This window comes from Leucopleurus acutus (assembly GCF_964270905.1).
Source record: "Leucopleurus acutus genome assembly, chromosome: 11".
Lineage (NCBI taxonomy): Eukaryota > Metazoa > Chordata > Mammalia > Artiodactyla > Delphinidae > Leucopleurus > Leucopleurus acutus.
Genome location: NC_139152.1, coordinates 50,573,930 through 50,597,192, shown reverse-complemented (window position 1 = coordinate 50,597,192; position 23,263 = coordinate 50,573,930). Strand labels below are relative to the sequence as shown.

Here is a 23,263-nt window from a genome sequence, read left to right as displayed (position 1 = left end):
AGCAACTACTAGTTCTATTACCACAGGGGAAAACGAGGAGAAAGGGAAGTGCAAAGGAGATAAAGAGATAAAAAGATGAGGCTTTTAGTATTTAATATGATCTATGTGAGGTGCAATTAAAAATACGACAAAGCTAACATTTTCTGTTTTGCCAAATGCACAGACGGAAACTCTTCTTTAAAAATTAATAGGAAGAAAAAGAATATAAATGTATAACTGAATCACATTCAGTGAAAGTGAAACTAACACAACATTTTAAATCAACTAGACTTCAATAAAAAAACTAAAAATTAAAAAAAATTTTTTTAAATTAATAGGAACAAGTTTAATTGAAAAAGTATATAAGCATGTCTCAATTAAGAACTGATAACTGAAGCTATTTTACAGTACCTTCCAAATAACAGTGTGCCACGTTGAGGGCTGTAATAAAGTTCCATGTGCACCAATTGTCGAAAATAGAGTTTGCCCTGCACTCTTCCTGACGGCAGGACGGGGGTCCACACATAGTTCACCCAATTTTGCATAAAGACACAACCACAAACAATCAAACGGTGGTGCAGGGTGGAACGGCCGATTTAAAACCACTCCTTTCTCTTCTGCCTGCTTTTGCTGTGCTGCTTCTTCGTTATTTAATTCTTTTTCAATAGTTTCTCCTCTTTGGAAAAAATAATCTGAAATATTCCACTAAAAAGCAAAGGAGAAAATATCAATTTATTCATAGATTTTATTTTAAACACATAGATATGCAACACATACTTTTTCAGAATTAAAAAAACAATTATTTCAGAAACTCCTTTTCTAGTAGAATGGATTTAATGAAAATATCTCCTCTTCTGTCAAGTGTCTCTGACTGATTTCAGAATTTGAGGGAGCAATCTTATGCTAACATTAATAATTTGAAAAAATTGGTGCAGTCAATGTGGAAAACAGTATGGAGGTTCCTCAAAAAACTAAAAATAGAACTACCATATGATCCAGAAATTCCACTCCTAGATATATATTTGGAAAAAATGAAAACACTAATTTGAAAAGACACATGCACCCCAATGTTCATAGCAGCACTATTTACAATAGCCAAGATATAGAGTTACCTAAGTGCCCATCAACAGATGAATGGATAAAGAAGATGTGGTAGCTAGATAGGTAAATAAATAGATTGTATATATTATATATATATGTATATCTGTCTATATCTCTCTCTCTATATATACACGTACACACACACGCACACACATACACGATGGAATACTACTCAGCCATAAAGAAGAATGAAAATTTGCCTTTTTCAACAACATGGATGAACCTGGAAGGTATTATGGTTAGCGAAATAAGTCAGACAAAGAAAGACAAATACTGTATGTTATCATTTATATGCAGAATCTAAGATGAGTCAAACAAATGAATACAACAACAGAGAAAGAGACTCATACAGAACAAACTAGAGGGGAGATGGAAGTGGGAAAGGACAATATAGGAATAGGAGATTAAGAGGTATAAACTACTATGTATAAAATAAACAAGCTACAAGGAAATATTGTAAAGCACAGGGAATAGAGCCAATATTTTATAATAACTTTAAATGGAGTATAATCATAAGAATTTTTAATCACTATGTTGTATACCTGAAACTAATATAATATTATAAATCAACTATACATTAATAAATAAAAGAAAAAAGAAAACAAGTTGGTTCTACCTAGAAAGTTGAACATGCACATACATAAAGACCCAGCAATTCCAATGTAGGTTATGTGCCCTCAAAAAATTCCTTGCACTAGTGCAAGAATCTTTATGACAGCATTGCTCATAACTGCAAAGACCAAGAAATAATCCAAATGTTCACCAAAGGTAGACTGGATCATTAAATTGTGGTATAATCATACAATGAAATACTGCATGATTAAATCACCAGGAGTGAATCTCAAAAATAAATGTTGAGCAAAGAAACAACAGAAGATTAAAGTATGATTCTACTTATTCTGTTTCATAAACAGGCAACTGCAAACAATATATTATTTAAGTATAAAAGCATAAAGTGATAAAAACTATACAGAAAAACAGTGAAGCAAGTAACAGAAATTTCAGGATACAAATGACTTTGACAGAGGAGACCAGTGCAATCTGAGAGGGGCATATGAAGGGTCTTAAGTAGGGTGATGTGCCATTTCCTGGCTTGGGTGATGGGTACTGAGGTGTCTGGGTGTATCTTTACTTCACAGTAAAAATTAAAAGAAATGAAGGACAATGAAAAAGAAACAAAATGTTTAATATGAAAAATTTCAAGAACATACAGAAAAACAGGGAGAATATATCAATATACTGATATAACCACCACATCTAGATATAACAATTGTTAACATTTTGTCATATTTTCTTCATGCCTATATTTTATAATCTCTACTAGAAAAGGCTTTAAAAAATATAACCATGATACCATTATTAACCTAACAAAATTATTAAACAATACCTTACTATCATTTAATAATATTTTATAATTTCATACAAGAGTAGTTAACATCTCCAAACATGTCTTATTGAGTTCACTGTCAACCACAGTAAGGTATGTGAATTAATGAGAATTACATCAATTGTAAAAATGAAGAGAATACAATACCTATGAACATAAATGTAAAATAAAGGACGTGATATCTAGCAGTAATTTAATCAACACTGAATTAACCAACCACCCTTTGGGAGCAATTAAATACTCAACATGCCTATGTTTTCCCCCATGATTACATTTTTAATTGTAAAATATTAACTTATCTAGTTGTAAGGAACATTAAGTTTGACTTTAAAAACTTCTGAATTATAATATGCATTTAAAAGACTCTAAATAATTGCCTTTAAATAAATATATACTGTTTACTTCTCTATATGTTTAATGTAATATTAACAATACCTTAACATAGATTTTATTATTTCTATACCCGATAAGTGAAATGAGGCTCAAGAGGTCAACAGTTTAACAATGAACAAGATGCAGACAGAATTAAAATAGTACATGTATATCTGTTTCCGCAGTCTAGGCTCTCTCACTATTATATGCTATCTCCTAAACACCTAACTAAGCAGTGTTGACACACTACAGGACTATGTAAATGGTAAAGTCTTTATTGAAGCTTTACTTCCTAAATAAGTAGTACATAAAAATGTTACTACTGTCAGAAAGAGAAAGAAAAATACCATATGATATCACTTATATATGGAATATAAAATACGATACAAATGAACCTACCTATGAAACAGAAACAGACTCACACACATAAAGAACAAACTTGTGGTTGCCAAGGGGAAGAGGGGTGAGGGATGGATGGATTAGGGATTTGGGGTTAGCAGATACAAACTATTTAGAATTGATAAACAACAAGGTCCTACTGTATATAGCACAGGGAACTATACTCAATATCCTATGATAAACCATAATGGAAAGGAATATAAAAGATAATGTATATATATATGTATAACTGAATTACTCTGCCGTACAGCAGAAATTAACACAACATTGTAAATCAACTATACTTCAATTAAAAAAAATGTTACTATGAAAATAACGTTAAAAATCAGTTACCCTTGAGACAGCAGAAGCAAGTGCTCTGCTTCTTCTCAAGTGCTCATGGAACATTCCCCAGGAAAGATCATATCTTGGGTCACAAATCAAGCCTTGGTAAATTTAAGAAAACTGAAATCATATCAAGTATCTTTTCCAATCACAATGCTATGAGACTAGATATCAATTACAGGAAAAAATATGTAAAAAATACAAACACATGGAGGCTAAACAATACACTACTAAATAACCAAGAGATCACTGAAGAAATCAAAGAGGAAATCAGAAAATACCTAGAAACAATGACAATGAAAACACGATGACCCAAAACCTATGGGAAGCAGCAAAAGCAGTTCTAAGAGGGAAGTTTATAGCAATACAATCCTTCCTCAAGAAACAAGAAACAACTCAAATAAACAACCTAACCTTACACCCAAAGCAATTAGAGAAAGAAGAACAAAAAGAACCCAAAGTTAGGGCTTCCCTCGTGGCACAGTGGTTGAGAGTCTGCCTGCCGATGCAGGGGACACGGGTTTGTGTCCCAGTCCGGGAAGATCCCACATGCTGTGGAGTGGCTGGGCCCGTGAGCCATGGCCGCTGAGCCTGCACGTCCGGAGCCTGTGCTCCGCAACGGGAGAGGCCGCAACAGTGAGAGGCCCGCGCACCACAAAAAAAAAAAAAAAAAAAAAAAAAAGGGGTGCTAGGAAAACTGGACAGCTACATGTAAAAGAATGAAGTTAGAACCCTCCCTTACACCATACACAACAATAAACTCAAAATGGATTAGAAACGTAAATGTAAGACCGGACACTATAAAACTCTGAGAAGAAAACATAGGAAGAACACTCTTTGACATAAATCACAGCAAGATCTTTTTTGACCCACCTCCTAGAGTACTGGAAATAAAAATAAACAAATGGGACCTAATGAAACTTAAAAGCTTTTGCACAGCAAAGGAAACTTTTTTTTTTTTTTTGCGGTACGCGGGCCTCTCACTGTTGTGGCCTCTCCCGTTGCGGAACACAGGCTCCGGATGCACAGGCTCAGCGGCCATGGCTCACGGGCCCAGCCGCTCCGTGGCATGTGGGATCTTCCAGGACCAGGGCACGAACCCGTGTCCCCTGCATCAGCAGGCGGACTCTCAACCACTGCGCCACCAGGGAAGCCCCAAAGGAAACTTTAAACAAGACGAAAAGACAACCCTCAGAATGGAAGAAAATATTTGCAAATGAATCAATGGACAAAGAATTAATCTCCAAAATATATAAACAGCTCATGCAGTTCAACATTTAAAAAACAAACAACCCAATCCAAAAATGGGCAGAAAAACTAAATAGACATTTCACCAAAGAAGACATACAGATGGCCAAAAGGCACAGGAAAAGCTGCTCGGACTTCCCTGGTGGTGCAGTGGTTGAGAATCCGTCTGCCAAGCAGGGGACAAGGGTTCGAGCCCTGTCCGGGAAGATCTCACATGCCGCAAAGCAACTAAGCCTGTGCACCACAACTACTGAGCCTGTACTCTAGAGCCCGCGAGCCACAACTACTGAGCCTGCATGCCACAACTACTGAAGCTCACGTGCCTAGAGCCCATGCTCCGTAACAAGAGAAGCCACCACAATGAGAAGCCCACACACCGCAACGAAAAGTAGCCCCTGCTCTCCGCAACTAGAGAAAGCTCACGCGCAACGAAGACCCAACGCAGCCATAAATGAATAAACAAATTTAGAAATAAAAAAAATAAGAAGCATGAAGGCTTAAAAACAAAAAAACAAAAGCTGCTCAACATCACTAATTATTAGAGAAATACAAATCAAAACTACAATGAGGTATCACCTCACACCGGTTGGAATGGGCATCATCAGAAAACCTACAAACAACATATGCTGGGGAGGGTGTGGAGAAAAGGGAACCCTCTTGCACTGTTGGTGGGAATGTAAATTGATACAGCCACTATGGAGAACAGTATGGAGGTTCCTTAAAAAACTAAAAATAGAATTATCATATGACCCAGCAATCCCACCACTGGGCATATACCCTGAGAAAACCATAATTCAAAAAGACACAGGCACCCCAATGTTCATTGCAGCACTACTTACAATAGCCAGGTCATGCAAGCAACCTAAATGCCCATTGACAGATGAATGGATAAAGAAGACGTGGTACATGTACACAATGGAATATTACTCAGCCATAAAAAGGAACGAAATTGGGTCATTTGTTCAGATGTGGATGGACCTAGAGACTGTGATACAGAGTGAAGTAAGTCAGAAAGAGAAAAACAAATATCGTATATTAATGCATATATGTGGAATCTAGAAAAAGGGTACAGATGAACCAGTTTGCAAGGCAGAAATAGAGACACAGATGTAGAGAACAAATGTATGGACACCAAGAGGGGGAAAGGGGGTAGTGGTGGTGGTAGGATGAACTGGGAGATTGGGATTGACATATATACACTAATATGTATAAAACAGATAATAAGAACCTGCTGTATAAAAAAATAAATAAAATTAAATTTAAAAAGAAATCAATTACCCTTCACAGCAGAGTCAACTGAACATTTCTCTTGTATGTACTATTATTTGTTTACTAAATTCTCCCATAACAAACCTTACAAAAGCCAAATTTCAGCTCAATATATCAAAATTATTCCAAATACTCTGCTTTTAAATAATTATTTCTTAAATGATATTTTTTAACCCTTCATACAAGGTATAAGTTTGGTACTGAAAAGTCATTTAAATGACTCCTATAGAGTCAAAAGCATAGCATTAGCTTGGCATTCACTCTCAGTTGCAAACAGTGATTTCTAGATTATATAAGGAAGGCAATGATACTTACCAATAAACCTATTGAAGTTAAACTAATATTAAGTTCTTGGTTATGAAGTCCAAAGCTACCTGCAACATCTACAACTATCTGCAGGCAAGTGCAAGGCATTGTTGGTAGAAAATCTGTCACAACCAACTGAAGACACTGGAATGCAGTTCGTATCAAGGATTCTCTGAAAATACAAAAGAAAAGAAATTTATACTCATGTATTTAACAGAAATGCAAGGAAAAATATATACCTTACAATAATTTGAAGTAAAATTTTATTTTAAAATTCGAACAAGAAAATTTTCCCTAACATAGATCATAGAGTACTTCATCATTTACATAAATGTAAAAAAAGATATGCTTACTTAAAAACAATTAACAAATAAAAATAAAGAAAGTACTCACAGGAATAAGAAATAAGTAAACTAAAAAAAAGAAACTATGTACTAATGCCATATTATTTCTATTGCATCAATTAGTCAAACAAAACACAGACATTGAATGAAAAAGGGAAATTGGATACAGCTACTTTCTCACCACTGTACCCTCAGTAACTAGCATGGTGCCTAGCACAGGAGAATACATACAGTTCACTCACTGAATGAAAATGAGTTCCTTATTCTTTTATATCTATACTATATTTTATTTAAAATTCTACATCTAGTCTGTAAAAGTAAAGAGTAATTTTGTATTTCAAATGAAGACAATAAGAAGTATATGGTTTTGGAGAAAAATTCTGGTAGTGAAAAAAAATAATAAAAACATTAAAACAGCTAACACTTTGAGCATTTACTATATCATATACTTTCTAAGTATTTTACAAGTATTAATTAATTTCATCCTTACAACACACTCTATTTTATAACTGTTTGGATGATCTAGGCTTTGGCTGACATCTTTCCACTTTAATCATCTTGTATTTTATAGTATATAAGGAAATTTGTTATTACAAATAAATAAGAAAAATTAATTTTCCACAGGAGTCTCAAGCATTTCAATCATGTAAAACTCCTAAACTAGTCATCAAAACAAATCCTGCCACAGACAAATATATCCAAATGTTTGCTAAATCTCGCCACTGCAATGTACTACCTTAAATTAAACAAGTCCATACATTTCCTCCAACTGTGCTCTTCCTTCTGTATTCCCTATTTAGTTAATAATACCACCATCCACTAAGCTGCCTAAGTCACAAATCTTGGAGTCATCCCTGACTCTGTCTGCTATTTCTGCCTTCACCCCAACAGTCAATCTATTAAGTAGCTCAAATCCGTCTCTTATTTCTAGAGAGCGCTGCAGGATTTCCCATTTACCCCTCCATGCTACTGACATAATGAGGTATCTCAAACACATAACAAATCACATCATTCCTCTGCTTAAAATCCTAAAATTCCTCCCAAATGTACTGAGGATAAGTCCAAATAATTTATAAAGGCATATAAGGTCCTTTATAGTTTTGGCTCTGCCCCACTCCACAGGCATATACCCCTCCCACTGGAGTCCTATTCTTTTGTAGCATAACAAACTACTCTGTTACTAGGGCTCTAGGCCTTGTTCCTTTTCCACAGGTTTCTACTTTCAGAGCAGGAACTACTTATCCATGTAATCAGACTAACTAGCAAGTATAGTATATATAGAGAGGTCAAACACTAAATGCTCATTTACATCTTACCAAATTGTTTACCAAAAGGAAACTCAACCTTTGGATGTGTTTCAAAGTTTGTTAGATTGATGCATTTTTCTTATTGTTAAGTAAGAACCTTGTATTCATGTATAAATGGCAAAGAAACAGCAATTTTTCCATCCTTCCAAAACAAACGTGAGCCCTAAGAATTCCCTATAGCCACTTGAAGGTAGAGTAACTTAACTTAAACTTAAGTTAAGATCTTAAACTTAAGATCTTAAACTTAAGCAGGAAGGGCATACATAAAAAATTAACCATCATCCCAAGATTTTAGGAGGGATTCCCTTTCCCTATCACTTTTTGGATGTTAATTTTAAACACTTACCCTTGATCATTTCTGATTGCTCCCATAACTCCAAGCACTAACGGCCATCCAGGCCCAAGACTGTCTCCCTGACTCTGCAGAATCTGCAACACACATTCTAATTGCTTGAGTCGGATATCTGGATGGTTAACACTGGACATCTCCTTTAATGGGTTCAGTAAAAGCAACTGCAGCCTCTGAAAAGGACACAAGAAGCTAATTAGAAAGAGAAGTCCCAGAACACGGAAAGGCTCTGCTACTGCCTTTCAAGTTTAAATTCACCTCCACTCAGACTGCAATGGTAAAGAGAATTTTTTTAGTAAAATAAACATTGAAAAAGATTTCTCTAACAGTAATCATTAGGATTATTTTGTCATCTATGTCTTTTTTTTTAATAAGAGAAAATAAAAATCAATCTTCAAGATGCTACATTTCAGGATAAACAGGGAGTGATCTTATGTTAAAAGGTATTAATTATAGACACATATATAAATGAATCTCACTAAAGGAAATATATCTATATATACCTAGCTCTATTTGGAGAGAAGAAAACAATTCCCAATTTCTAAAATTACCTTTCATTTACTCTAGTAATGCATACCCCATGTACTGAAATTTAAAAGTCTCAGTACTCCTAAAAATGAACAAGTACAGTAGACAAAGATGACATAAAACCACAAAATTTTTTTACTGTTGCAAAGTGAAAAAAGCACTTTGTTCTATTCTTTTCAGCATTTGACAGCACTTGCTTCATTTTTAATTTTTTTCTCTCCAAGGATTCATTTATTTGGTTCACTGACTGAACAAACATTTATTAAGCTCTCACCATGTGCCAGGTATTAAGCTGGATGCTGAGGATATATACACAAACAGGACTTTTGTTATAAAAAACTTAAATTGTAGTAGGAAAAAAATATGAAATCACTAAAATGAAAGCTCTGTAAAAATGATCTTCTCTGTCCTGTTCATCATTCTATTCCCAGGCAGCTAAAATACTGCCTGGCATAGCATGCACTCAATATTATTTGTTGAGGAAATTTGTAGACTCTAACTACATACAATATAGTGAGATAATAGGGCAATGGGAATGGCTATTAAATGCCTCATTCCTACTCCATCTTCAAATAATAAAACTTTGGTGTACTTTTTAGAAACTGTATAAGATATATGTGAATGATTATGGGAGTCAGGACAAAGGATTCATGACAAAAGTAAACTCTGAAAGTATAAAATAACCTTTAAAAGTATTTAAAAATAAAAATCTATTTTATTGTGCTTTCCTCTTCTGCCACTTGTTTCTCCCAATGTAAGGGTAATGAGTGGGAAAAATAAAAATAGAGACAGGTAAGGACCAAAGGAAAGAGGCTAATAAAGTATGGCCCCCAAATGAAGCCTTGGCACTGCATGAAGAGGAAAACTTCTAGATCGGGAGACCAATTCTAGGTAATTTATTAACTTAGTTCAGTGTTATTAACAAGAAAAAATTTTAATACAGATAATCCTAAAAATCTAGACATATCAACCTTCTGTAAGAGATCCATGGCCTACAAATAAAATAGAATATTATGCAACAAGACCCACTTTTAGACTATCATCTATTTGATAAATTAAGAAAAGTTACACATGGGAGAGGATGATCTTACATTAAGTACTTTTAAAAAAGAGGTAAGTTGTTTTTTTTTTTACCTGGTTTTGTGAAAGTGGAGGATCATGGTTAAATGTTAATCCTGCTTTAATAAGTGAAGTTAAAGCTTCTGCTCCCCATTCTCTCATTCGAGAGTTTGGATGCTGGCACACCTAAGGGTACACATGTGGAAAAAAATTAATATTTAATTTGTATACTTCAGCTATGCATCACACATCAGTTTGGGAAAAGAAAAATTAAAACATCACATTTTCTATTCTTTCATATGTAAAAAGTTATATCAAATGTGCATCAATAAAGGTTGAAGAATATATGAAAATATACAAAAGCTTACCTTCTGAATAAGAGGCAAGAGGAAGCAATAGAGAGACAGAAGATAAAAAATGAAAATAAACAAGTCACAGAAAAGAAAGGATTTCATAAAGGTAAATGATGTCATCAGAATAAACAAAAGCAGCAGATACTCAGGTTCCTAATCAGGTCTATCTTCATAATCAAACACTGAGCTAAAATTTGAAAAAACTTATTTTTTGCCATTTGATGAGAATTACATAATGAAGAAATCTGCATATAATCTTTAATAGCTCATAAAAGTAATCCCAATAAAATGGAGGGAAAAAAAGAAGGAAAAGACAAGCACATTTTTTTCCTATTAAGAATAATACCTTTCTCAGATTACTAAAATAATGTGAAACAATCACAGCAACCTAAACCTAAACTGCACATAAACATGTATTCCATAGAAGCAGCTGTTATTAAGAAGCAGCTAATTCTTCAGATTCATCCCAGTCTGAATACAGGAGAAGAGAAATCCAAATAAAATTCCCTGGCACTATTTATAATTAGTGATACCAAATAGGTTTTTTCCCTTTGTAGAAGAGCTACCTCATAATCACAGGAAAGGCTGTAAAGGAGCAGTGTTTAGTATGAAGTCTCAGTGCTAACTGCCTTGAAATTTCAGAACTAGCTGAAGGTGAGGGGATCAAAAGATTACATAATAAAAGAAAGGGGTCCCAAGCTATCAGCTGAAGGAGACTTCAGAGATTTCATTGATATATCACCCATTTTCAGTCAAAAAAGTCAACCTATTCCTTCACCAAAACAATTACTATAGAACTTTAGTTCCTGATAAAATATACAGACAGAAGTACAAGGAAAAAACTGTTAATGCTGATTTTTCTTATGGTTATCCACAATTATTAATTCACTGTGTATGTCTTTATCCTAAACAAAAAGTAGATATAATAATTAAGAAAAAGAGGTTACCTCAAGGAGATGGCCAGTTAGAGGTCTCCATAGAATTTCTATTCGGTGCATGTTAACTAGACCAGTTTCTAACAATTTGGCAACAGCAAAAAGAGATGGTTCCTAGAGAGAAAACATAATACATTTTTATATTATAAGGAGAATTTGAGTATTTCACTTGTAAATAAAACTGAGGATACTGTGAAGAGCATGACTATAATTAATATATGATTAATTAGCAGTAAATAGAACAAAACCTCAGTTATCATAAGACAAGCCTTTTTGCCCACCCTCAAGTATCTAGAATAGCTCCTAATTGGAAAATTTGATTGAGAAGAGAATGCTTTAGTGGGGAAAGAGTGAAAATTCAAAAATTATACCAGACACACAGAATGGCTAGTCTTCTGACCAGAAGGAAAGAATTTGCCTATGGACTGAATTGTGATCCCCACCCCCCAAACTTCATATGCTGTAACTCTAACCCCCAGTCTGATGGTATATGGAGATAGGGTCCATATAGAGGTAATTCAGGTTAAATGAGATCATAAGGGTGGGGCCCCAACACGATAAGATTAATGTCCTTATAAGAAGAAACACCAAAGAGCTTGTGAGCTCAGGCACACTTCTTTTCCCTTTTCTTCCCCCTTTTCCCTCTCCCTTTCCCTCTCTCACTGCCATGTGAGGACACAGTGAGAAGGCAGCCATCTTTCAATCCAGGAAGAGCGTCCACACCAGAACTGATCATGCTGGCAACCTGATTTTGGACTTCTAGCTTCCAGAACTATGAGAAAATTAATTTTTATAGTTTAAGTTATCCAGTCTACAGTATTTTGTTATGGCAGGCTAAGCTGACTGATATATATTCTTATTAGTGAAGTCTTCAAATGCTCAGGGTTTATGTGTTAATATCAGGAAATATGAAAAAAAAAACCCAAAAAGCAGAAAGGAGGCAACAGAGGTCAGGGGAAAGAAGCATGGCGTCAAGAAGAGGCAGAGATAAGCGTTGTCAGTTTAGACACTAACAGAAAAGTTGCAGAGACAGAAGACAAACCCCGTTCCTCAGTCGCTGGCATTTCAACAACAGAAAGGGAGTCAGTGTATCTCATAAGTGGCTAAATTAGAGTACCTGGTCCATGTGTTATAAGAACAGTTTCAGTAAAAAGATCAAAGGGCAACTATCTCTAACCCAATATTAATAGAGGTAGTAAAATATACTTAAATGAAAACTAAGCTAAAACCATGAGAATTTTTTGATGAGTGGCTGTGGTACTTCAAAAGGAGACAATGCATTACAAAAAACAAAAGGCAACTGAAATTTTAAAAGCCAATTAAGAGGATAATAGTTTTACAATTTTTAAGGAAAAAGATTACATAATTATTCTATACTCAACATTTTTACAGGGCTGATAAAAATCTATTATGGAAATGTGTGATATTATCTCTCTTTCCTAGTAAAAGCCATTGAACCAAGTACCCTGGGGTCTAAGATAAATATAGTCAGGTTGACCCTTCCTGCGTGTGCTAATGCTGTAGGTACCCTAAAAATGTTTGTGGTAGAAAAATTCACCATTCTAGAGACAATATGATACAGTAGTTAAGACTGATGTCTATGAACTTTTAACATGTCAGTACTACCACTTAATAGCTATGTAACCTTGAGTAATTCTTTTTATTGAGGTATAACTGATTTATGATATTAGTTTCAGGTATACAACACAGTGATTCAAAATTTTTATAGATTATATTCCATTATACTTACTACAAAATATTGGCTATATTCCCTGTGCCATACAATATAACCTTGTTGCTTATTTATTTTATACATAACAGTTTGTACCTCTTAATTCCCTTACCCTATTTGCCCCTTCCTCCTTTCCTCTCCTCACTGGTAACTACTAGTTTGCTTTTTTTTTATTATATTCAGTAGTTTTTTGGGGGGGGGTTGTTTTGTTTTGTGGGTTTTTTTGATTCCACATATAAGTGATAACATACAGTATTTGTCTTTCTCTGTCTATTTCACTAAGCATTATACCTTCCAGGTCCATCCATATTGTTGCAAATGGCAAAATTTCATGCTTTTTTAAGGCTACTAAATTTTTTTAATCTATGAAATGGAGATAATAATATACAGAAATGACCTCATGTTAGAAAGTACCTGGCACATAATAAATCCTCATAAATTGCCTAGTATTACCTCCTCCTTTTCCTCCTTCTTCTTATTCTAATGAGGATACACAGAGGAATCACGTAGCATTTAAAAGAATGTATATGTCCAGACCTCATACCCAAAGATTCTTATATTCATGAAGCCTAGAAACTGGCCCTGACTTGTGCATTTTTTAAAAATGCCATACCTGACTTTGATGCACACAAAACTTTGAGCCACAAGTGAAGTGGTTAAGAATGGAGCTCTGGGGCTTCCCTGGTGGCACAGTGGTTAAGAATCCACCTGCCAATGCAGGGGCCATGGGTTCGAGCCCTGGTCTGGGAAGATCCCACGTGCTGCTGAGCAACTAAGCCCGTGCACCACAACTACTGAGCCTGCGAGCCACAACTACTGAGCCCGTGCGCAACAACTACTGAAGCCTGCGCGCCTAGGGCTGGTGCTCCGCAACAAGAGACGCCATCGCAGTGAGAAGCCTGCTCACCGCAATGAAGAGTAGCCCCCGCTCTCTGAAACTAGAGAAAAAGCCTGCATGCAGCAACGAAGGCCCAATGCAGCCAAAAATAAAATAAAGAAAATAAATAAATTAAAAAAAAAAAAAGAATGGAGCTCTGGAATGAGACATATGTGGGTTCAAATCCAAGCTCTACCAATTACTAAATAGGTGACCCCAGGCAGGTTATTTAAGCTAGTTTTATATTTCATCTGTAAAAAGGGGTTATTACTACTGAACCTGAGTGATTAAATAAAAATACGTTAGTACCTGACATACAGTAAACAAAGAATAATAGCTCTTTTATTATTTTTGTTGTTGTGATACTGAGTCTGGTAATATGCCTGCACAAATATCATCAATATTGCCCCCTTCTAAGAAAGAATTTGCAAGCTTTACCATCAGCTACCTCCTCAACACATTAGCACAAATTCCTGAAGTGAGAACCAAAATGAGATGACTGGTCACTTTAAAGCCACACCTAAAGGTCAATGATATATACATTTTAATTCCTAAGCTATATAACTCACTCAGAACAGCTGACATTGATAAACTTTAAAAAAAAGTAAAAAAATACAAACGTTTCTACTTATTTTAACATCTGAACATTTATAAATTTTTATGGAAAGCACAACTGAATAATAAACTGTTTTACACCTCCATAAAAATAATTTTTATAAAGTTCATACTTGAATACTTCTAAAAACTTTTATTTCCATTCCTTATTCACTACACTACTTCACAAAATTAAATCCTAAAATGGAGAGATGTGACCCCATTCTCAGGGAAGTCATCTCTATTCCAGTGTATTCATTTTCTCAACATCTGTTCCCCCCAAGCCTCCCTGAAATATCACAGCTACTCCTACAACTCTATTGAAATTATACTCCTCAAGGTGAACAATAAACTAATAATACTCAAATCTATTTTTTTCTCAATCCTCATTGATCCCGACTTCATGTAACATTTTTCTCTTCTGACTTCCATGAACCTGCCCTGTCATACATATATATCTCCTACTGTTCCTTGAATATTCAGCTCCAATCACAAATTTAATTTATCTTGATTAGTCTTAATTCATTTTAGTAAAAATATGTACTAAAAAATCTTATATAACAAGTCAATAAGGATTCAGAAAATAAGTCTCATATCACTTAATATCTATACCATTTATTTAGACTCTCTTACCACCTTAACTGCCACTTATCCATGGGCCAAGTGGTTTACATGCTCTTTGAAAGTAGAAATCTTACATTTCCTTTATATTTTCTAGCAGAGTGTCATGTACATAGTAAACATACTGTACTTGTTGAGTGAATACATAAATTCTCAAGCCATTACCATATAAACCTGCTCAGATTTCATTAAGGTACTCTATTAAAAATATTATACTTTTGTGTTAAGAATTAATCTTAAGGATGTAGGATTATTGAAGGTATCAAGAATTTGATTACTTCACTGTGTTTCATATTATCCTTGCCTTGATTTGGAGTAAACTATAATATATATTTTCAAATACCTGCATGTTTATGTAATTCTCTACATGCTTTAATATACAAAACTTTGTCCTAATAAGATCTTATTGGCTAATCTTTAAATGAATTACATGAGCCAAGATGACAAGCCACAGAACCCAGAATTATAATTAAGGACTAGGCAGACAACATAATTTTGGATCCTACAGTTGGATATTAAATAAACCATAAGCTGCATTCTCTGCTTTTCTAATTATTTTCTGGGTTTCTTCATTTATTTGTAAATGGTCCAAGTACTATATTTATTCATTTTAAAATGTAGAAAGTATTTTATTTTAAATAATTTCTAAGGTATAAATAAACCCAAATATTCCCATGCTTTTCCAAGTTTAACAGAAAATGATATTTTCAGTATAGAAAGAAATGTTCTCAAAAGTACTGTTCTATTCATTTAGTCAACAAACAAAGCAAAAGTTTAATTTTCAAGGTAGGGAGAATCATTACCTTCAGAAAGAAATGATTAACACCTTATTTTCCAGCCCAACGAAGGCAAGAGAAACTGAGACATATATTCCTTGATTTAAAACTTGTACTGCTCCAATCATAAGTTGTAGTCATGAGGATTATTGTAACATTTTGTGGAACACATTTATAAATGTGGTGTTGAATTATTCTTTATAGAAATATTTTAAAAAATATTCAGTACATGAGAGAAATGGACACAATTTAAAATCATAATACATATTGGCACATACCATAAGCCAAAAAATGTCCTCTTCACTCCCGCTTCAACAAATAACAACCATAAATATAAAAACCCAACAGAACAGGGCTAGCCTACAAGGTATTAGTCCCACTTGTAAAACGCTAAGATCATAATGAATATACACCTTATTAAACAAAATAATACACCATATTTAACACAGAAAGGTAGAATATCACACCTTATTATTTCCATAGGCCATATCCATTGCTTCTAGGGATAAGGAACAAAGTGCATTTATTAAATGATGCAATGATACGTCATCAAGATACCTAAAAAAAAAAAAAAAATGAAGAAATAAGACATTCTGATCTAAAATATACAGCTAACAATAATGTTTGTATCAATTACAAAACTGACTCTTACTGTGAGCTTTCAAACAATCTTGAAAGTATGTTGGAAATCACTGGCAAATCTGTCATCACTGCTGTTGTTAGAACCTAAGAGGAGAATAAAATTAAATATAACATATAAACATTTTGCAAAGTACTAATTGAGTAAGAATGACTAGAGCTTACTGTACTGGGTCCTTCTACAGCTCTCCCAGGTTTCAAGGCACCACCACTACTAGGCTTTAATCCCAGAATCCATACTAGATGCTGTAAAATAAAAAGAAAAAATCAAAACAAAGAAATTTATAAACCTACAAAAATTCCAGTAACTAAAACTAAAATCAGTAGTAGGTATCTAATAACTAAATATAAATTAGTAATTGATATTCATACAAAAAACTTATTCCACCAAGCATAGGCAGTAGAACAGGCTATTATAAGAAACATCCCATTGCTTTGTACAATATGAGCCATGTCTTTTTTCTTTTTCTGACTTCTCCTTTTTCATACTTACTGTCTATTCAGGCCTGCCCAAAGGACCGATAGGCACTGGTGAGTTTAACTGTTAGCATTTAGATATAAAAACAACATTGGCCTCTGACCCAGAGGCTACAACATACCTGTAGAGTTGCCAAGACAAGTTGCCATGATGTTCCAAGTACGGCCCCATGGCAGTGTGCCAAGTTAAGTAAAGTCCTCATACACTGGATATTTTTGGAAGTTAGCTATATTAAAAAAGGATATATTTGTAAGAACTGTTATGCATTCTTGAAAATTATAAGCTTATAAAGAAGTATTAACGTATTCAAATTTTTTTACTAAAAAAACAAAAATATTAAGAAAATAGGCTTGGATGGTTTTGTACAGAACAAATTCATTTGCTTAAAAGTTGTGTTATCATAGTTGGTTATAATAATGTCACTCCATATTTATCTAGTTTTTCTAAAAGTATCATTCAGATAAAAGTAAGTATAATGATGAATTTTGAGAAACATTAAAAAAGGTATGAAAGATTTCCTTGATAGTTAATTAGTATTAATTGGTTACCAAGAAAAGAAAAAGTACTTTACCATTACTGTCCCTTGAGGCTGGACTGCTAGCGGTTGACCCACTGCCACAACTTGCTGGTGAGATTCACTTGATGGACTGATCATCATAACACTTTGGCCCTGAATGGAATATGCTAGAACACAAAGGAAAACCTAAATAATTAAAATATACTTTTCATGTTGTAGTCAAAGTAATGTTATATTTTAAAACATTAATTTGATTAAAATAAGTTCAACTATGACATTTATTTAGTTACCTATTATCTATATGCAAACATTTTGAAAACTAAGGAGGTGAAGAAACAAAGACAAGTTAGGCAAATATTAAGTAATTTTATATATAACTTTAACAAATTATAAAACTTTGGTAGATTGCTTCACAAGCAAAATAGAATTTAGGACACTTACTCTTTTAAACATGTATTCCCAGTAAACTTTTCTACTTAAAGTTGAAGAGAGACCAATACTCACATTTTCAGTGTGAAAACTGAGCATCACACTGAAATTTTTTTATATGACATGTGACACGTAACAAAGTAATCAACAAGAAAAAAAAATTTTTTGAATGTCAACTTAATCTAAGTGGTGGCAAACATTACTGTTCTACTAGTTCCATTAAAAACAAAACAAACTAACCACTCCCATTTCAACAGTATGCTAGAGTTTACAAAGGACTTCTAGATTTATCTTCTTTTATCCTCACAATAACTGTTTAAAATTGGTATTATTCTGCCCTGCTCCCACCTCCACTGTTTTAAAAAGATGGAAGAAATTGAGGCTCAGGGACATTAACTTCCCATAGAGGTCAGAGACTCAGTGAGTGGAAAAGCAGAGGCTTGAACTCAGAATTTCTATAATCTCTTCCCTATGCCATGTCACCCCGATAGATGAAGAGAACTCAGAGGAAGCTGAAATCTTACATTTGTTGGAAAGTGTGGCTGCAGTGGTGGTATTCAATACAGTAAGAGCATAATGGGGAGGCAGGGAACCTTTGCATATTGCAGTTATAAAGGCATCTCTCGAAGTTACAAGGCCCAGTCTTCCACAAAGAGCAGCCATAGTCAGTTCAGCTTTTAAAATATTCTCAGTGGCAGCTTCATCTGTGCTGAAAAGAAAAAGTATTTTATTTAGTATGATTAATTTCTTTTAAATTATGCTACCAAACATGATGTGGAATTAGGCAGTCAGTAAAGTTTTAAGAAAATCTATTTAAAACATTGTCAAAATCAGTCTACTTAAAAAGAACTTTTAACTAATAAACATCTGAAAATTTGAACTGGTTAAAAGCAATTTATGACACATATATTCATTAATGAAGAAAATGGTCAAGAACTCAAAGATATAACTTAAAAATATCAAGCATTTTAAAATCAGTAAATTCTATAATTCTGAAGAAAAACATAAAAAAATTGAATAATATAATCATCATCATTGTAAAAGTAGTAGTAAAGCTTAAAATGAAAAAGGCTTTCTGTGGATAAAGAAGATGTGGCATATATATACAATGGAATATTACTCAGCCATAAAAAGAAACAAAATTGAGTTATTTGTAGCGAGGTGGATGGACCTAGAGTCTGTCATACAGAGTGAAGTAAGTCAAAAAGAGAAAAACAAATACCGTATGCTAACACATATATATGGAATCTAAAAAAAAAGAAAAAAGATTCTGATGAACCTAGGGGCAGGACAGGAATAGAGACACAGATGTAGAGAATGGACTTGAGGACATGGGGAGGGGGAAGGGTAAGCTGGGACTAAGTGAGAGAGTGGCACTGACATATATATACTACCAAATGTAAAATAGATAGCTAGTGGGAAGCAGCCACATAGCATAGCACAGGGAGATCAACTCGGTGCTTTGAGTCCATCTAGAGGGGTGGGATAGGGAGGGGGGAAGGGAGACGCAAGAGGGAGGAGATATGGGGATATATGTATATTGATTCACTTTGTTATACAGCTGAAACTAACACACCATTGTAAAGCAATTATACTCCAATAAAGATGTTAAGAAAAGAAAAGAAAAAGGCATTCTATTATTTTAGGATTGTATTTTCCATTATAACATGTGACAATAGGATGGGGGAAGAGGATGGCAGAAAAATAATAACATTCCACGAACATAAAAACTAGTATTAGGAAATAATTCTCAGGATAAATTTAAGGAAACCATTTTAATGTTTTTTTGTTTGCTTTATAACTGCCACATGCAATATAAAACTTACAAAGACTTAATACCTGGCATCAAGAAGGAGTGAGAGTGCAGCAAGCAGACCACACCAGCAGGCATTCACCATTTCTTCCCAAACAGCTCTACTAACTTAAAGGAAAAACAAACAATATTTAATGATAATTATAGATGTCACAGCACTTGACAATATGTCAAACTCTATAATCCGCCTTATCACTTGGTAATATAGCAAATATTCCAAAAACAACTCAATTATTAAATAATAAAGCTGTAACATTTAATATATATCTGAATAAATGAAAAATTTTAAACCATACCATAGTTTCAGAATTCAAGAAGTCTTTTTTTTTTTTTTTTTTGGTTGTGCTGTGTGGCTTGTGGGATCTTAGTTCCCCAACCAGGGATGGAACCTGGTCCCTCAGCAGTGAGAGCGCAAAGTCCTAAACACTGGACTGCCAGGGAATTCCCAAGAAGTTTTAAAACTGAGTTGTTTTAACATATCAATGATAAGATCTTTCTTACAAAAGTGATCTTCAAAATATATATATATATTTATATATATAATATCAGTTCCTATTCCCTTCCATTTCATTGGGCCAAACTTTCGGCCTGTATGACCAGCTGGCAGTGAGACACTGTGATAAGCAGGCTCAGCCACGAGACTGGTTACATACACTGTATATCGTGCAAGTAAGTAAATACACAGAGTAAAACAGGATCAAGTTTCTCACTGTTGGAGAAGGAAATTTCAAATATGGAAAGTTAAAAGTAAACCCTGTGGTATTAAACTGGAATTGAAAAAATTGGTGTGACCTCATGGTATTTAATATAGAGAGAGATATGTTTTTATTTATTTATTTTTTAAAGATCTTTTAAAAAATTTATTTATTTATTTATTTATGGCTGTGTGGGGTCTTCATTGCCGCGCACAGGCTTTCTCTAGTTGCGGCGATTGGGGGCTACACTTTGTTGCAGTACGTGGGCTTCTCGTTGTGGTGGCTTCTCCTGTTGCAGAGCACGGGCTCTAGGCGCTCAGGCTTCAATAGTTGTGGCTTGTAGGCTCTAGAGCGCATGCTTAGTAGTTGTGGCGCATGGGCTTAACTGCTCCGCAGCATGTGGAATTTTCCCAGACCAGGGTTCGAATGTGTCCCCTGCATTGGCAGGTAGATTCTTAACCACTGCACCACGAGGGAAGTCCCAAGATACATATTTTTAAAATGTAGATAGATGTGTGCTCATGTATGTGTGTATTTCTATTCACGTACCAAGAAGCATACCTAATGGCCATGTGTTAGTTTCTAAATACTATTCTCCACTAAAAGGAACTAGGGCTCCTTGGAAAAATAACTGACTCCTAGGTTAGGCAAGAAAAATCCAAGATGACCTTAGAACATTTTGCTGTATCAGACAGTAAGGTAGTGCTCAGAAAATGACAAAAGGACATGGGATGATAAAGGGACACAGGGGCTAGCTTGAAAGGGGTCCCAAGTGGCCATGTCAGGGATAATGAGCATTAAACCAAATAATGATAATCAAAGATTGTAACTCTTTGAATAAAATAGGAACCTGAGAGTCTACACTAATACAAATAAATAAATGAAACAAAATAAATGAGGAAGAAGGGAAAGCTCTCTTTTACAGATGTCTCAAAGTATTTCTCCAGAAAAAGTTAATAATTAACTTTATACTGAAGAAACAAGGCACACATCATACTAACCAAATGATAAAAGTTAACATCACCAGTGTATAGCATAGCAACATTTCTGTGGTAGCTCTGCCAAAAATGAATATATTGAATCTAATTATGAGGAAACAAAAACAAACCCAAGTTGACTGGGCTGTTCTCTTCAAAAATGGCAAGGTCATATAAAACACGGAAAAATTAAGGAATTGTTCCATACTGAAGGAGGGTATAGAGACATGCAACTGAATTCAACATGTAATCCTAGACCATAAAGGACATCACTGAGGCAAATGGCAAAATTTGAAGGACATTTGGGATTCGATGACATATTGAATTGATGCTAAATTTCTGATGGTGACTATACTGTGGTTAAGTAGAAAACTGTCCTTATTTTTAGAAAATACACTTTAAAGTACTCAGGGGTAATGGGCATCATGTCTGCAACTTATTCTCAAATAGTTCAGAAAAAAAGTATAGTGACATGTATATAGAGAGAATGATAACGCAAATATTGTAGTTAACAATTGGAATATCGTGGTGAAGGATATATGGAAACTATTATTTTTGCAATTTCCCTGTAAATTTAAAATTATTTCAAAATGAAAATTAAAAATACAGAATCATAATAATATACCTATTGCTTTATCCATTTGGTCTGATGTTGACTGTAATTCTTGCTGTTCTGATGACTGTGCTGGTGAAGAAACTGCTTCAGTGGTAGTTGTCTGACATTCTGTTTCAACCTCTCCTAACTCTCCTTCAATCATACTAGTGATTCCACGTACAAGGTCTAGCAAACAATGGAATGCCACGGACATAGCATAACCTTCTGGTATAGTCGGGGGCTCAACTTTGTCCAACATCTCTAGGCTGAAATTATGAAAAAATCAGATGCTTAATGAGAAGCCACAATGATGAAAATACATATAATTATTTCCATAATCTGTAGACTACAGAAATTAAGATTAACAGAATAGCAAAAGTAAATGGTCACTACTGGGTTTCCTTTGGAGGACAAATCCCTTCATGGTATTCTAAGAAACTGATTAGAAAAATTAAGGCCTGACCAGTATGATAACTGATTATTTTAATAATTCACTTTTTGCCTCTCCCCCAAGTTGTGCCAGTATTTTCATTAATTGTTGACATTAGAAAAAATACTTACATACAAAATAGAAAAAGACAGATTACAAGCCATCTCAAACTCTGACTTAGCTGCTTTTAAAATAAGCTGCTATATAAAATCGGTAAACAACAAGGACCTACTATATAGCACAGGGGACTATACTCAATATCCTGTAATAACCTGTAATGGAAAAGAATCTGAAAAAGAGTATCTATAAATATTTATGTATAACTGAAATCACTGCTGTACACTTGAAACTAACACAATATTGTAAATTAACTATAATTTTAAAAAGGTAGTAAATAAGTAAAATAAGATCTTATAAGATCAAATCAATCCTATAAAGAGGAAAAGAAGCTTTCATACTAGGGAAAATTATTACTGTGAGATATCCAGCTCATCTGTCATCCTATCATCTCAGATACAATCGGCCAACAGGGTAAGGTAATACTTAAAGCATCAGTGTGTCACGTTCAAATTTTAGAGCAAGTTATACTCCGTAATTAGGACAGAGCTTTCAGACAGAAAGACAACAAACCTTTTGTTTCAAATCATGACAAACAGGTTTTAAATTCCTTAAAATGGAAATCTGTCAAGATAATTCAATGGAGAAAGAATAATTCAATGGGGAAAGGACTAATGGATATTCACATGTAAAAGAGTGATACTGGAGCCTTACCTCATACCATATACAAAAATGAACTCAAAATGAATCAATGACCTAAATGTAAGATGTAA

The 23,263-nt window shown here is 34.2% G+C and overlaps 1 protein-coding gene across 3 annotated transcripts in view; it reads right to left on the bottom strand.

Annotated features, from left to right (window-relative positions):
- Positions 1 to 23,263, bottom strand: part of MON2 (MON2 homolog, regulator of endosome-to-Golgi trafficking) — a 124,061-nt gene that overhangs the window by 44,955 nt on the left and 55,843 nt on the right. For all 3 annotated transcript variants that reach the window (XM_082849674.1, XM_082849675.1, XM_082849673.1), the window contains 13 exons: positions 22,034 to 22,269; positions 19,763 to 19,844; positions 18,448 to 18,632; positions 17,549 to 17,661; positions 17,099 to 17,203; positions 16,665 to 16,745; positions 16,513 to 16,586; positions 16,328 to 16,418; positions 11,273 to 11,374; positions 10,048 to 10,158; positions 8,383 to 8,558; positions 6,395 to 6,557; positions 391 to 684 (listed from right to left, as the gene is read on the bottom strand). In XM_082849674.1, the coding sequence (XP_082705800.1) occupies positions 391 to 684; positions 6,395 to 6,557; positions 8,383 to 8,558; positions 10,048 to 10,158; positions 11,273 to 11,374; positions 16,328 to 16,418; positions 16,513 to 16,586; positions 16,665 to 16,745; positions 17,099 to 17,203; positions 17,549 to 17,661; positions 18,448 to 18,632; positions 19,763 to 19,844; positions 22,034 to 22,269 (1,813 nt within the window). The remainder of the gene's footprint in view (positions 1 to 390; positions 685 to 6,394; positions 6,558 to 8,382; positions 8,559 to 10,047; positions 10,159 to 11,272; positions 11,375 to 16,327; positions 16,419 to 16,512; positions 16,587 to 16,664; positions 16,746 to 17,098; positions 17,204 to 17,548; positions 17,662 to 18,447; positions 18,633 to 19,762; positions 19,845 to 22,033; positions 22,270 to 23,263) is intronic.